The 13,577-nt window shown below is 39.7% G+C and overlaps 1 protein-coding gene and 1 long non-coding RNA gene across 4 annotated transcripts; one reads left to right on the forward strand and one right to left on the reverse strand.

Annotated features, from left to right (window-relative positions):
• Window positions 1–323: 323 nt before the first annotated feature.
• On the forward strand, window positions 324–9,569 carry LOC111244715 (E3 ubiquitin-protein ligase makorin-2-like). Of its 2 annotated transcripts, none has more exons than XR_015319890.1 (7): window positions 324–478; window positions 1,385–1,471; window positions 3,021–3,226; window positions 3,614–3,873; window positions 4,265–4,447; window positions 4,712–5,241; window positions 5,926–9,569. XR_015319890.1 is itself a non-coding variant. In XM_022792061.2 (7 exons), the coding sequence occupies exons 1-7, from the start codon at window positions 444–446 to the stop codon at window positions 6,022–6,024; spliced, it is 1,152 nt and encodes a 383-aa protein (XP_022647796.1). In that variant the 5' UTR covers window positions 324–443; the 3' UTR covers window positions 6,025–9,569. The 2 variants fall into 2 exon arrangements, 1 of the variants encoding a protein (XP_022647796.1); XM_022792061.2 differs by having other exon boundaries at window positions 4,712–4,993.
• Window positions 1,984–12,644, reverse strand: LOC147757224 (uncharacterized). Of its 2 annotated transcripts, none has more exons than XR_015319895.1 (2): window positions 12,263–12,644; window positions 1,984–3,823 (listed from the first exon to the last, which is right to left on the reverse strand). It is a non-coding gene; the product is annotated as an uncharacterized LOC147757224 (long non-coding RNA). The 2 variants fall into 2 exon arrangements; XR_015319896.1 differs by lacking the exon at window positions 12,263–12,644 and adding an exon at window positions 4,190–4,328.
• Between the last annotated feature and the right edge of the window lie 933 nt (window positions 12,645–13,577).

Raw genomic sequence — 13,577 nt, forward strand, 5'->3', positions numbered from 1 at the left:
TAGTAGATGTTTTGAATTTTTACTATGCGTTTCCAACTATTCGAAGTTTACGTATATTTTCAAAATGTACTGCCTGTATAGAATTGGGGACCGGAGTTCGCGCTAGATTTGCCATATTTTTAATAAGGAATGTTAAGTCATTGCTTACGAATGTAAACATTCGTCTGTATCGTAGGTCCAGCAAAATTGAAAGCAACATAACTGAAAAAAAATCCAAAATTTCACAGAGAACAACTTGCAAATACGTCTTCCATCATAACACTCGAGACTGGCGCGCGAAACCCAATGCGGTTAAAGCTTGTATTCCTTCTGACAATAAATCGTAGGCCGGCGTCGTTTTCAGCCAAAATAACGAAACCAGTGTCAACAACTATTCAAAAGTGTCCGCCACAGTCAGTGAGTTAGACTGAGCCTACCCGTGCACATTAGTCCATCAGTCGAAGATGGCGGAGGTGGCCACAAAAAGTATTCTCTGCAGGTAATTAGAATTTATGACGATTTGAAGGTTTCTCATTGCATATATTGGCGTGAGGCTTCCTAACCAAGGTGACTAATCTAGGCAAGCAGTTGCGACTGTCCTTGTTAAAACCCCAGCGTTGACTCCTCTATGTGAAAAAAAAAAATTTCCTTGGCAACGAAAGAACTGCTGTGTCCTACATGAGGTGTCGATCTGCCTATAACTGATTACACAAAACTCCATACGAAGAACCGACCGCCAGTTAGCCAGTCAGCAGCATAAGAATAGTTGGTTCTTACGTGAATTTCACGCATTCATTGTGGCATCGTTCGAGATACAGTAGTTATGGTTGATTGTTGCGAGAAGTTGGGGACGAATTTTCATAGCAACAGACTCCAGTCCAGAATACTGCCGTGCATACTGCTTTGTAAGAATGCATGGCCTAATTCTCACTGCTCTTCATGGCTTATCCCTTGGTTTGTTTTCATCCCATGGGCTGTTCCTCGCCTTCCCCTGGGTACAGCCTAAATACGCATGTTCTATTTGATGCGCTGCTGAATAAGCAACATATGTTCCATACAAGGGTTTGCTACAGCAGTTACTGCTACGATCAAACCGGCAGGATTTAGTGAAGTGTGTTGTTAGGTATATGGCCCGATGTGTGCGTGGGTAAGTGTCCATATGACAAAAACGTCTGCGACACTTGGTGTGGCAAATTCGCCATTATTGCTGCAGCTGATGCTGTTGGTGCTCTTATTGGTAATGGAAAATATGAATTGATGATCGATCAGTGAACAGGGTGTTCATATAAACTTCACACACAACCGTTCGCATAAACGGGCCCGCATTAGTTCTGCCCAACGATCAAAGCAGTCAGTGTTACACGTGATTAACGATAGTCTTATCACTATATTTTTGTGCGGTTAGATATTTTCTTGCAAATGCGTGTCGGGATGGAAACGAGTGCAGATTTTCCCACGACAGAGCAACCGGAATTGTCGACAATGTCTGCCGGTAAGTAAACTCATGTTGTTTTGCTGGTGTATGGTAATGTAAATAGATATATATAAATATGTGTAGATGACCATGTTTGTGCATAATAAACCTGTTAAGAGGATTGGAACATAATGCTGCTTAATTGTTTCAGGCTCCAGTGCTAAACGAGCCTTTATGGAGCATTCCTACGATATAGATCACAGAAAATCCGACTGTAAATTACAGCGAATAATTGAAAAAGCGAAACGCCTGGGTTGGAGTTAAATAATGCAAGCTAGGAGTAGTTGTATAGCTTGTATTTTCCTAAAAGTTAGATGTCTTTTTATGTTGCTGAAAAATAATCTGAATTGTTGTCCAGTCGTAATCGATTCGCCGTACGGCACTGCTCTGTAAGCAATAGATATTTGTTGTTGATGAGTGAAAAATACGCCCGCTGGGTCGTGCGCTGATGGTTTCAACCGAATGCTAAACGGACTTATTATCAATTTACTCCATGAGTGTAACCATTTTTCGAGGTCATTAGCCATATGTTCATGTGGCGCGATTACTTTATTGTATATATCAACGTAAGTTTTACATGCTCTCGAAACATGGCGTTGTCTTCGATTACTTGTGGCTGGCCGATTCGACAATTTCTACTATTGGCTCTCTTCTCTTTGGATAAATATGGTGATCCCCAGTGCTATTGAAAAACGTGTATATGCGTGGTCCGTCAGTGCGTATTGCCGTGCTCGAGGTAGCCTAAGCGGAATGAGACATATGGTATCGATGGCTCGTGGCTCGTCAATGGTAGACCTTCAAACGACAGCAAGCACTTCACAGAAATCTGTACTACTTCCACTAAACAAGGCAGTTTTCACCGATATTACTTTCATTTTTATTTGTGAATGTTTACGTGCGCGACCGCCGTTGGGGATTACGTCAAACGTCTAATTACTGGTAGTGATTTTTTTTAGTTTTTTTTACTTTAGTTATTATTGATATGATATTGAAGAAATATCCAGTGTGGTAAATTTCTTCTTGGCCGTAACAAAAAAATGTAGATTTGTATCAAAAGGATGTAAATCTACATTTTTTTTATTTTGGCAAAATGGTAATTAAGGATAGGACAGTTTCAGACTGCTCGAACTAGCGAGTTAAGGATATATATTAGATGTTACCGAGTAAATTTCGGATTATTAGAACTAAGGTCCAGATCGTAGCAAGATTCGGTTTCTTTTAACTCAACAGTCATGAGCTAGGGTATGATATTTATTGACTTTATTGACTAAAGCCTGGCGAAACACTCATTATATATGCTTGAATGAGAACACGAGAAGTTCACTCGTACACGTACGTGTTACGTAGTACGTGCTACTTCTGAAAACAAATATCGGTATTCGTTTGATTTGAATTTTAAAGGGTTTGAAATCTAAGAACACAAAACTATCGAAACTAATTTTTAGGTATATAAGAGGTGTAGGACTCGGTTTAATGACAACGCAATACTGTGTCGAAATACGGAAGAACAACCACATATAATCTATAAATCTGTATGACTTTTCATCCGCGATTGGGACTTCTGCAGCTACTTCCAGAAGGGTGAATGCCGGTACGGCAAACGATGTCGGGACGATCACGTTCGCAGGCTTTCCAACGGCCATCGAGAAGTGATCTCTCGAGGTAGAAACTCCCATCAACCACGTAGTCCGGCCACCGACGGCAGCAGACATTATGGAGGCAGCAGTAGCAGTGGGGGACAAAGCCTTCATTTCCATGGACCAGGAGCATCAGGTAGGCATGTATTTTATACACGAAAGAATCCGTAGTGCGGAAAAATGCGATTGTTTATCGACGAGATTACAGTATAGCAGGCGGATAGGTATACCATTAAGCTATGGCAGTGCGAGGACTTGTTTTTGCGAAATATTTCGCTAATAGTCTTCCCCGTTACTGTCACAATATTTATTGCGTAGTATGTACTGTTTTCTCCACCCACATTTTTTTAAACATATGTATTATTTGACCTAATGTAGTACTAATGACAATTTTCTTGACATTATAATGCTTTAATATCACTTACGTAGTATTTTATTCGTTTATGTAGTACTCAGTTATCTTTGGGTGTAAACCTGCTATGGATAAGTTATTATCCATTATTTTTGCCTCCTCTTAATTTAGGATCATCTGGAGGAGTGGTCGACGGTCGTTCGTTTGCCGATGCAGTACGGCCCTTCGCCGATCCGCTTGCGGCGGAGCGTGCGCGGTTATCACGTCTTCCTTTGTGCGAGTATCATATGATCTCGGGTGCGTGCCCAGATAAGCGGTGCCGTGCTGTTCACGGTGAATACTGTGATGCCTGCAACAAATTTATCCTCCACCCACACAACCCTGACCTCGTCAAACAGCACCGGAAGGATTGTTTAAAACAACAGCAACAGGTTAGTTTTTCTTTCATTGATGTTGTGGTAACTAGTATGATAAATTGCTATTATTCTTTTTTATATTTTTTTATAGATGTATTTATAGATAAATCTGGAGACGGTGCAAAACGGAAGCCGGTACTTCTGTGACTTTTCAACGGTTTGTTAAATCGGCGTTGATTACAAACAGTCTACGCACTGATTTTGGCTTTGGACGATGAAGCGAGTGTAGTAGTAATAGTTTACTTCATTTGTAGCCTATTGTAATACGTTTTATTCGATCATCAATTAGCGAATACTGTCGATACAAAATGGTAAAATTATTAAAACGCACTAGGGACTTTGTTTTTACATCCAATGGTTCTAGTAATAAAACCGATGGCGGTTGGTGCTCCTTTCGCTTTTGTAGCATGCTGAACTAGCGGCGGCCATTGCTCGATCAGCATCCCTATCATGTGGCGTCTGTATGGAGACAGTCCTCGAAAAAGAGCCTCCTTCGAGTAGAAGGTTCGGTATCCTCGAATCGTGCGCACATGTCTTCTGCTTGCAGTGTATTCGGCAATGGCGACAGGTTAAAACTTTCGATACAAAGGTAAGTTTGAAGAGTTATATATTTCTGATTACCTGATATAAAAACATCTTTATATTATTGTATAACTGTTTATATTGTCAGTATTCCGTAACAGCTGTGTGCGCACGATTTCTCCTGTTAGTATGCTGTTGCGTAGAAACTAAAAAATAAATGGCTACATTGTGTCTACACTTACTTCTACAGATGTACGTTCTTATAATAGGTCTAAATCGTCATTTACTACTACCACGTGCATTTCTGCGTTTTTTTTTTGTTGCGCTGTAGACTGTCCGTGGCTGTCCCGAGTGTCGGACGCCATCTGACTTTGTGACGCCTTCTTCATATTTCGTCGACCGAGGTGAAGAAAAGCGGGCGCTTATTGAGGGTTACAAGAACGCGTTAGCGACAAAGCCGTGCAAGTACTTCAAGCAGGGCCGTAGTACTTGCCCCTTCGCCAACAAATGTTTCTACAAACACGCTCTTCCAGACGGCACGCCGGCTCCTGACGCTGGCCCTCCTACAACCCGTCGACGCTTCGACGCCGAGGGAAGCGTGCAGATCTTCGAGGTATGCTGATAAAGGCGAAGCACCACGACCGCATTGCCAATCTACAGTGCACTTCTGCCTACCACTGAAGCCACTACAACTCGTATCACCAATTCTACTACTGCCGCCTTCTGCTGGAACTCTTCTATACAAGCCAAAATTTACACGTGCGCATTAAGCGCCAAACCAATCAACCAACCAAAAAAAAATAGCAACGCGCATTTCTGGTGTTGGAAACCACATGCGCCTGTGGCGAGCCATTGCAATAAGTAATAATTATAAGGCCAACCTTAATAAATGTAATAATTATGGTAATATGATGTACCATAAGCTTATTATTTGGGTTCGACTACGTAGCTGAACGTCGTAGGGTAAATAGCCGTGCTGTCAGATAGAGACCGTAGTGTATGGGCGAGCATTAAGCGGGTACAGTATGAAACAATGTTCCTGTAAGGGAGTTTGGAACGCGACAGCGCGGGGATTCATTAAACGCTTTCCTGCGAAAACAAATGTTGCAAGTTCATCGTATTTATTGTGGACTTCGTCCGCGCCCGGCTATCCCCATTATGAATTACCTTTTTTATTTTCAATAGTCCGCGCCTGGCTATCCACATTACGAATAACCTTTTTAATTTTCAATAATCTTTGGCTAGATAATTTTTCATTAAAAAATTAGATCGGACACACATCGCTGCATCCGATTGTAGATGCAAGCACTCAAACTCAAGAAACCTATTTTAGTGCTCTGTGACACACGAAGTCTGATAAAGATAGTGCAGTTTACGTGCATTATTCAGTCAACCATCAGCGCATGACAAGAGAAAAAAAACGTCCTCATCAAACAGCATGCCAACGTAAAATTTGTATACGATAAATGTATATACATAAGCAAACTCTGTTAGAATTGAAAAAACTCAAGCGTGTTATTTTCTTGTCCTTTTTAATGATTTCAGGAAGTGTTATGGCGGTTTATGGACAACATGTACGATGATGTGGTGTATGGGTCGGACGCCAGTGCCCTCGAGGAAATCATGTACGACGATGACTATTAATCATGATATCGTGGTGATAAGGAAGAATAAGGCAAACATGGAGGGAATGACAGATAGATTGAAGCGAGGATGACCAACTGAGGACTGGAAAGGGCTTCACAACGACGATGACATTTACACGTGACGATACTACCAAATATCCAATCATCATTCAGTAATGAAGAAGAGTAAACAGTTGCAAGGATATTGAAACACGATAGTCCATCAATCATTTACTACCATTACACAATCGTTAGAACTAGCAGCAGTAGAAGAAAAAGACACTCGGAAGCAGTGTCGCGAATCCTTCTTCACTCAAGATGCCAACGATTATCGAGTCAACAAGTATTTCTGAAGTCTGGTCGATATACAAACAGTTTATTAATATATAGATAACGAATATAATCAACCCATGCTGGCGACGCATCATTAAAAACAAACACCAGGAATCTCGATCCACTCCACATATTTATTTCGAATAATGGAGAGGTTGCGTCGTGAAGGGAAGAGAAAATCTGATTCATGACAAAAGCACATAGGTGTCCATTATGCAGCAAAAGCGGCAGCAGCAGGTTCGGTACAATTGTGCGCGGGACAAAAGATAGTTACCGATATATATATATATATATATATATATATATATATATATATATATATATATATATATATACACGTATCAACAACATGTATAAATACAATGTGTATAGCAACTGTGATCTGATCCGGTAAGGGGACGGAGACAAGGAACGCTCCGGACTGCTTAGTGTTTGGCTTCCATGTAGTCAAATGACCCCCTTGTCACACTCGCGCCGAACAAATGACCAACGATTCGTGATCTCGTCAGCGCGGGTTGTTCCTCTGTCGCACTCTGATGACCTAGACTCATCCGTCACTGTGATCCGAGCGGAACGTCGCTAAAACCAGTTCAAAGCAACACTCAGTTCAGTGTCCCGTAAAATCTATGCCGTTCTGCTTGCCTACCTGGCTGCCAGGCAGCATCCTCAAGTTGTGCAAACAGCTGCCTTTCAGCTCGCTCAGTCTGCCACGAGTCAGTACGTTGACGAATGCCTGTAGCTGCACGCTCGCAAACATCATGTACTCGACCCAGTCATGGGGGCGCTTTCTGCGTGCCATGAAATTCGCATTGCACTATGACGGCGTGTTAAAAGAGTCGAACGTTTATGCGAAGCCTCGCCAAGACGAGGTCGCAGGTACAAATGCTAGAACGCAACCACTGTCAGACGGAAAGATACAAATGCTACTTTACGTTTCGTGCGCGGCCATCAACGAGCGCTCTAACGGGCTACGGCAACGTTCTGAACAGAATCTAATGAGAAACCACTACCGATAAGTGATTGACGTTAAACCGATTATTTATGATGACACTATGATCGGATGAGAAAAGAAGTACAGTCGGAAAGTAGAAACGAGGGCTGGTGAAAACGTAACGTTTATATAACGACATTATATCCTGGGAGAGGCTGTTGTTGAGGGACTCAAATTTGATCAAATCTGCCTTGCAGACATTTTTCGCCCTTATTATAAAAAAGGTGCGTTTTTTCTACGGTTTTAGAATTATCTTAGACCAGTAGCTAGTGATATATATCGTTAATTGTACAGAAACGTACTGAAAAAAAGCACTCAACAACGGTCAGCTGCCCTGTAACGAAGCTATGAAAATCACGAAAAAAACAGCGAAAGCACGTAGAGGCAACGAATTCCAAAACATGTCTACACGCTTTTGAAACGTGTTTCCGTGACTCTGTGTATCAAGGCTAAATGATGCGTAAACTTGAAAACGAGTAAATTGGTGAGCGTAAATAATTCACATGAAAGGAACCGACGGAGTGTACCAATGCTGATAACAATGATTAAATAAAACGAAATGAATGAAACTACTTCAGATGACCTAGCACAGCAAGAAAGCACGAGCAAATATGGCGAAGAGATGAAGATGACAAACAGAAACCACGTCTGCCGCTGCCTCTTCGTCGCAGCGACCCGGCCAACTCCACAGGCTCCTGACCATTTGTGGATAGATGGCAGTTGTTGTGTGTCGCAGCTCGAATTCGGGGAGGTACCGTCGGCTCGATGGTTACTCTGTGCGCCAACTGTGATCAATCGGCCACACACCGTAGCCGTACGGGAGCGCAATCTGTAAACAATGCTATACGTATTATTACGAATGCTTCGAATTCTAAGAATATATATACGCTGTAGCATAATGATATTGCAGTAACTGATCAAGCGATGCAGAAAAAGGATGAAAGAAAAGCGGTAGTGACGTTTTCATGACGATGTGTTGCATTACTCGAACAAATTCATAATATAGTGGGTCATTGAACTGGGTGACAACAAAAGACCCCAAGAATGCTGACCCACTATCTAGAAAATAACAGCACAGAGGCAATATGATGACTAGGAAGGAATAGCAATTCTAAATTATGCTGGTAATATAAATTGAATAATTTGAATATGAATTATGAAAACGACAGAAATTATCCTACAACAAAAGAGACAGTAACACATACACACTCCGGTTCGTACATAGTGGTAAAGATAGAAAATTAGCAATTCTGACGACGAAATCGAAGTTTTTGGTGACAACAACAGGCAAAGCAATACAACAGTGACTTGTAACTAGCAGTAATTAATTGCTAACGGTCCTGGTATAGAACTGACGATTAGCTACGGTGATGTTGGCAAAAATCTCGAACGGCTCCCTAAATAAACCTGCGACAAGTAACAATTACAGCGAAGTATATTGGAGGCAATTCGTGACATTTTAACTGAAATAGATAAAGAAATAGAGTACAGATATGCTGTGCTCGTGGAATCCGTCATAATGGTAAGATTGTGCACGCCGGTGCAATACACGGTAAAATTCAGCATCTCATTATTCTCTTGTTTGTGATAGCTAGCAGCGATGGAATAACGAAGTCATTATAGTGGAAGTTCGTCGTGTTGCAGTAGCAAAAATCGTAATTGGATGGTGTCACAGGAATCACACAAGGAGTAAAGCAGTACACTGTAAACTGGATTGAGACAGCGGAAGAGTGGGTGGATGGATGCACGGCGGCAGGTAAAAGATATAATACAGAATGAAAAAAGCAAATTTCTTACGTCTATTAATGAATTTGCAAATTTATATACGTTTGAGACAAAGAAAAACGACCTGTTTGACCAATCCGGTATTTCTAAGGTCTTCTGATAGCGATAAAGGATGAGTGTCAAATGTTGTTTAAAAGAAAAAAAAAAACAAGATTGATTGTCATTTAAAGAGAAAAGAAGTTTTTAATGAGAACTGCGAAACGGTATTTTTCTTTGGTGCTTGTTCATACATAGTTATAAAATAAAAATGATAAAGATGTGTTATATAAAATGCTTGCTATGTACGCACACATTAAATGAATACCTAATTTTGGGTTGGACGGCACGTTCAGCTGTGGTACCGTTGTTTCACGTAATGTGTATACGCGGTCTGTAAACAATGTGTTAAAAATAGTCCTGCCGCATCTAGCACTCGCGTTTATAGGGACCAAATAAAATATATTATAATAAATCAATGAGCAATGACAAAATTTCTTACAAAATAAACAATCAGTAATTTTTAACCTTGGTAGTAGCTATGTTATACGGAATTTTTGTTCGTGCTGTTGCTAGCCTACAAAGGAAATTAGCCGCTTTGTGATTTTTTTTCGCGAATATAGCGAACAAATCACTTTACCATCGAATCAAGCAAAATTACGATGTCTTCGCATTTGAAGACGCAGGCGAACATAGTTTCAGCACAGACACATCGGAAACTGAGCGGTCGTCTTCACCTGAGCTGCGATTATGAAAGTTTTCTTCTGGTGATACTTGTGCCGGGGGAACAATATTTGAGTAATCAAATAAGACCAAGTAAGTCGCGCCGTTGTTGGCCTCGAAAACTTCGTGTCTTTTGAGACTACCATGCTTATATAATTCAAAATAATGTTTGACATCAAGGTATCCCATTTCAATAGAGGGCTTAAGAAGGTTCGTCCTAGGGTACAATCCAATTATTACCGATTTCGCAGACTCCATCGTGCTCATCGACGGCGCTACACCCAAACGCATGACGCTGTCGATATCGTTTTTCAAGATTGTCTTTGTATGATAGCAATTTGAAAATCGAACGTGTATTGCCCGGGAGCTGTGGTGACCCAAGACCCTTCTTCCCGTATCTGTCGACATCTTCTCGTGGTCCCTGATCCCCCATCCCTGATTAAAAAATATCGAGTGGTTTTCTTCTTTTCGGGGGAAAATGAATGCGGAGCTTAATGAGATTACCAAAAAAAAACTAGGGGCTGTGATGTAGACACCGATTTTTTCTAAGTGCATTCACAAGCGTATACATAGACAGAACAATGAAACGGAATACTTCCGTTGAATGATGTAGTATCATCATTAATTAAGAAAATGATTATGCATTAGTCGAGTACTCGACGAGATGTGATGAAAATGCTAATAATAGGAATAAGATTGTAAAAGGTGTTGGTTTCTCGGTTGATTAATGTGTTGGCGATGATAATTTGAGTAATGGTAATTTGAAGAATGAAAAAAGAATATCAATTATAACAATAGCAGCCAAATAAAAATAACGACTTGACGAAACAATGTAGAGACAAATATATGAAATTCTGAAATATGGAGGCGGAATGCTATCTGAAGTCTTGATGAACCGCTTGAAAAAAAGTAAGTGATTTCTATTACTTCTTTAAGCAGCGCAGATGAACTTCTTGAAAAATCTCTGCCTGCGTTGATAGCTAGTGATGCCGAGCCGCCGTCTGAATGAAACGAATGGCAAGCGGCTAAATAGAAGAAACTCGGTTGCGGATTGCTTTCTTATATTGATTATGAGAAGAAAAATTCTACTTTTGACTTGATTGCATTTCATATTCGTCAAAAGTAGAATTTTTCAATGATGAAGATGGAAAATTTCACAATCGTATGTAAAAAATACGAGAATTATAGATAAACCGAACAACGATAACAATGTAAGTGTAGAAGGGGAGGGATGGAATAAATGATATTGAGCATATAAAGAACGCAGTGGTTCAGTATCATTATAAGTAGTATCACTATGATAAAGAAATATAATCATTTGTAGACGAGAGGTATGAAACGCGTTCGAAAAGGACCCACGAGTTGGCTTTTTGCCTCTAGCCCCGCTCAGAGTGCGAGCCTATATTTCTGTGAGTCGTTTTGCAGCAGCAGCAGCAGGGGCGAAAAAATGAACTATAGAAATTGGGGCACAAAAGTCAAATACATTTTTGGAAAACAAAGAATACAGATCTTTTTCTAAAACTAAGAATATTAATAGGTGGAAAATATCCATATGAAGCGAATCTAATTACAGGTAAGAGAATTTTTGGTTGCGCCTGAGCATTTCAGCTAGTTGTGTTAATGATTAGTATACTAATTAATATTTAGATGATAATAAATTGTTGTTACAAGAGAGTAAAATGCCTATGCAGGTGTACTTACTTTAAAACAAACATTTTGTAATTTATTGTACTATTATCATAATTCATATTTTTAGGTTTTTTGATTATAGAAAGTAACACCGTAAAACACACGCTTCCAAGCAAACAACTGCGTAATAGTACTTTTCATACGTATGGTTTCGCTGGTACGTACGAAATAACCTATATATTGCAATACTTTTCTCGAATGTATGTCTAGAGGTCGTTTAAATTACCAAAATAACTCTTTTCAATTGTACAAAGTTACTTAAGATTTGAGCTCTAGCTTTTTATTGGAAGATATCATGAGAAGTTATTAAATTTAGGAATATAGCCTAACTTTGTAGGTCACCTATATTTCAATTTAATATCAAGTTTCTGAATCGGTTATCAAGTGGGCTAATCCATCGAATAAAATGCTTTTGTCTTAAGAACATACGGCTCATAGGCTGGGGTCAATTGAGAATCTGAACTGGAAACGATTAACCATCAATTTTGTCAATCAATAGACCAATTATGCTGCGCATAGGGATTACTCGCGTTAGGAGTCTCACGAACTATTCGTCATCTATGAAATTATCGTTTTCAAATCGAAGAGGTGGAAACGAGCTCCTTTCAAGTAAATGGGATCATATCATGCGTCCCTATTGTACAAGTCCAGCAGCGAGGCGTTTTTACTATTGTGTCTCACTGCTTATCACGTGAAAGTACCAATTGGATAGGCAGGAACTTCCCTTTAGTAACCTAAGACTTCTTCAGATATAACTTACCTTTTGCTTGGCAGATTCGTCTTCAATGTCACGGACACGCTTAGATGTCAATGAAAGTATGTCGTGAAATTGGCAATGAAGAAGTAACGTGGCACAATAAAACGACAACAGGACTGAGTAAGACGGAAGCATTGGAGCATACAGGAGGCAAAGGTTGCAATATGAAAGAGAATCAACAAGAACGGGGGAAAGGAAGTAGCATTCCTAATTAGCAACAGTAATCATCTAAAGGACATGTCGGAAGGCGAAAGGATAGAACAGTGAATTAGAGCAAATTGCGTATCTCGGCGTATGACTGAGCTACGTAATAATAGATTCTGCGTGGCACGCTTCTGCGTTCTTGTTAAACACCTCCAGTGAAAAAGTAATTATTGTAGCACAGTTATGCTCATATGGATAAAAAGGCGAAAGAAACGATCGAAAGAATTCAGGGTAAGGTTGATGAATTTCTTTAAACTAAATCAACTTGGATGATTTGTTGTTTTAGTCAACAAAAAACGTAGTAATAGTTAAGTTTGTATTAGTGAAATGCAATTGTGGTCTACATTGATGGAAAGACTGAAATGAATAACATAGTGCCATATCCATGTATTGAGAGAACTTATTTAAAAAGCTTAATTTTGATATGTAAAAACAACAGTTATTTCTTACACGTGCAGGTATTTCTACAGCCTTAATTAATGGTCCCGACTACTACTACTAAATTAATGGGGCGACTGCCGCTAACGTTAATCGTGATAGTAGTTGTATCTTGTATGAGCAAACACTCACTGCACGTCGCTGAATGTATAATTGGCTTCTGTTAGCACAAATTGCGTACAGAAATTTTTTTGATAGGACCGACGAACTTTACACGAATACAAAAAAATTTTACTTTATAAACATGTTTATAATTTCTACCCATCTGAGACGTTAGGACCATTTTCAAAAGATATGAGATTTGGAAAACCGTTCCCAGTTAATTTTTGTGCAAATTGTCAAAGATCAATTTTTGTCCATATTAGAATAACTTGTATAAAATTCCTGTTCACTTCAAAATCTATCCGAGCTCGTGGCTTAGAGCATATTTAAAGTCCCTTAAACATGCTTCGGTGGGCCAGTTGTATAGGTTTTGTCATAAGGGTTTCGGTAACTTACATGGTATCTAGCCTAAATACTTGATAAAAATCTATTTGATAGTGTTGTTCGTTTTTGCTTTTTATGGACCACGAAAAAGTGGGTATCTAACGACATACACAAATTTGCAGTGTTCATAGTGTTGATTGTGTTGACTAAGGTATTATTTTTGTATGGCTACTAAAATGCAAGGCTTGAC

Source organism: Varroa destructor, unplaced genomic scaffold (assembly GCF_002443255.2).
Source record: "Varroa destructor unplaced genomic scaffold, Vdes_3.0 BEIS01000002.1, whole genome shotgun sequence".
NCBI classification, from domain to species: Eukaryota; Metazoa; Arthropoda; class Arachnida; order Mesostigmata; family Varroidae; genus Varroa; species Varroa destructor.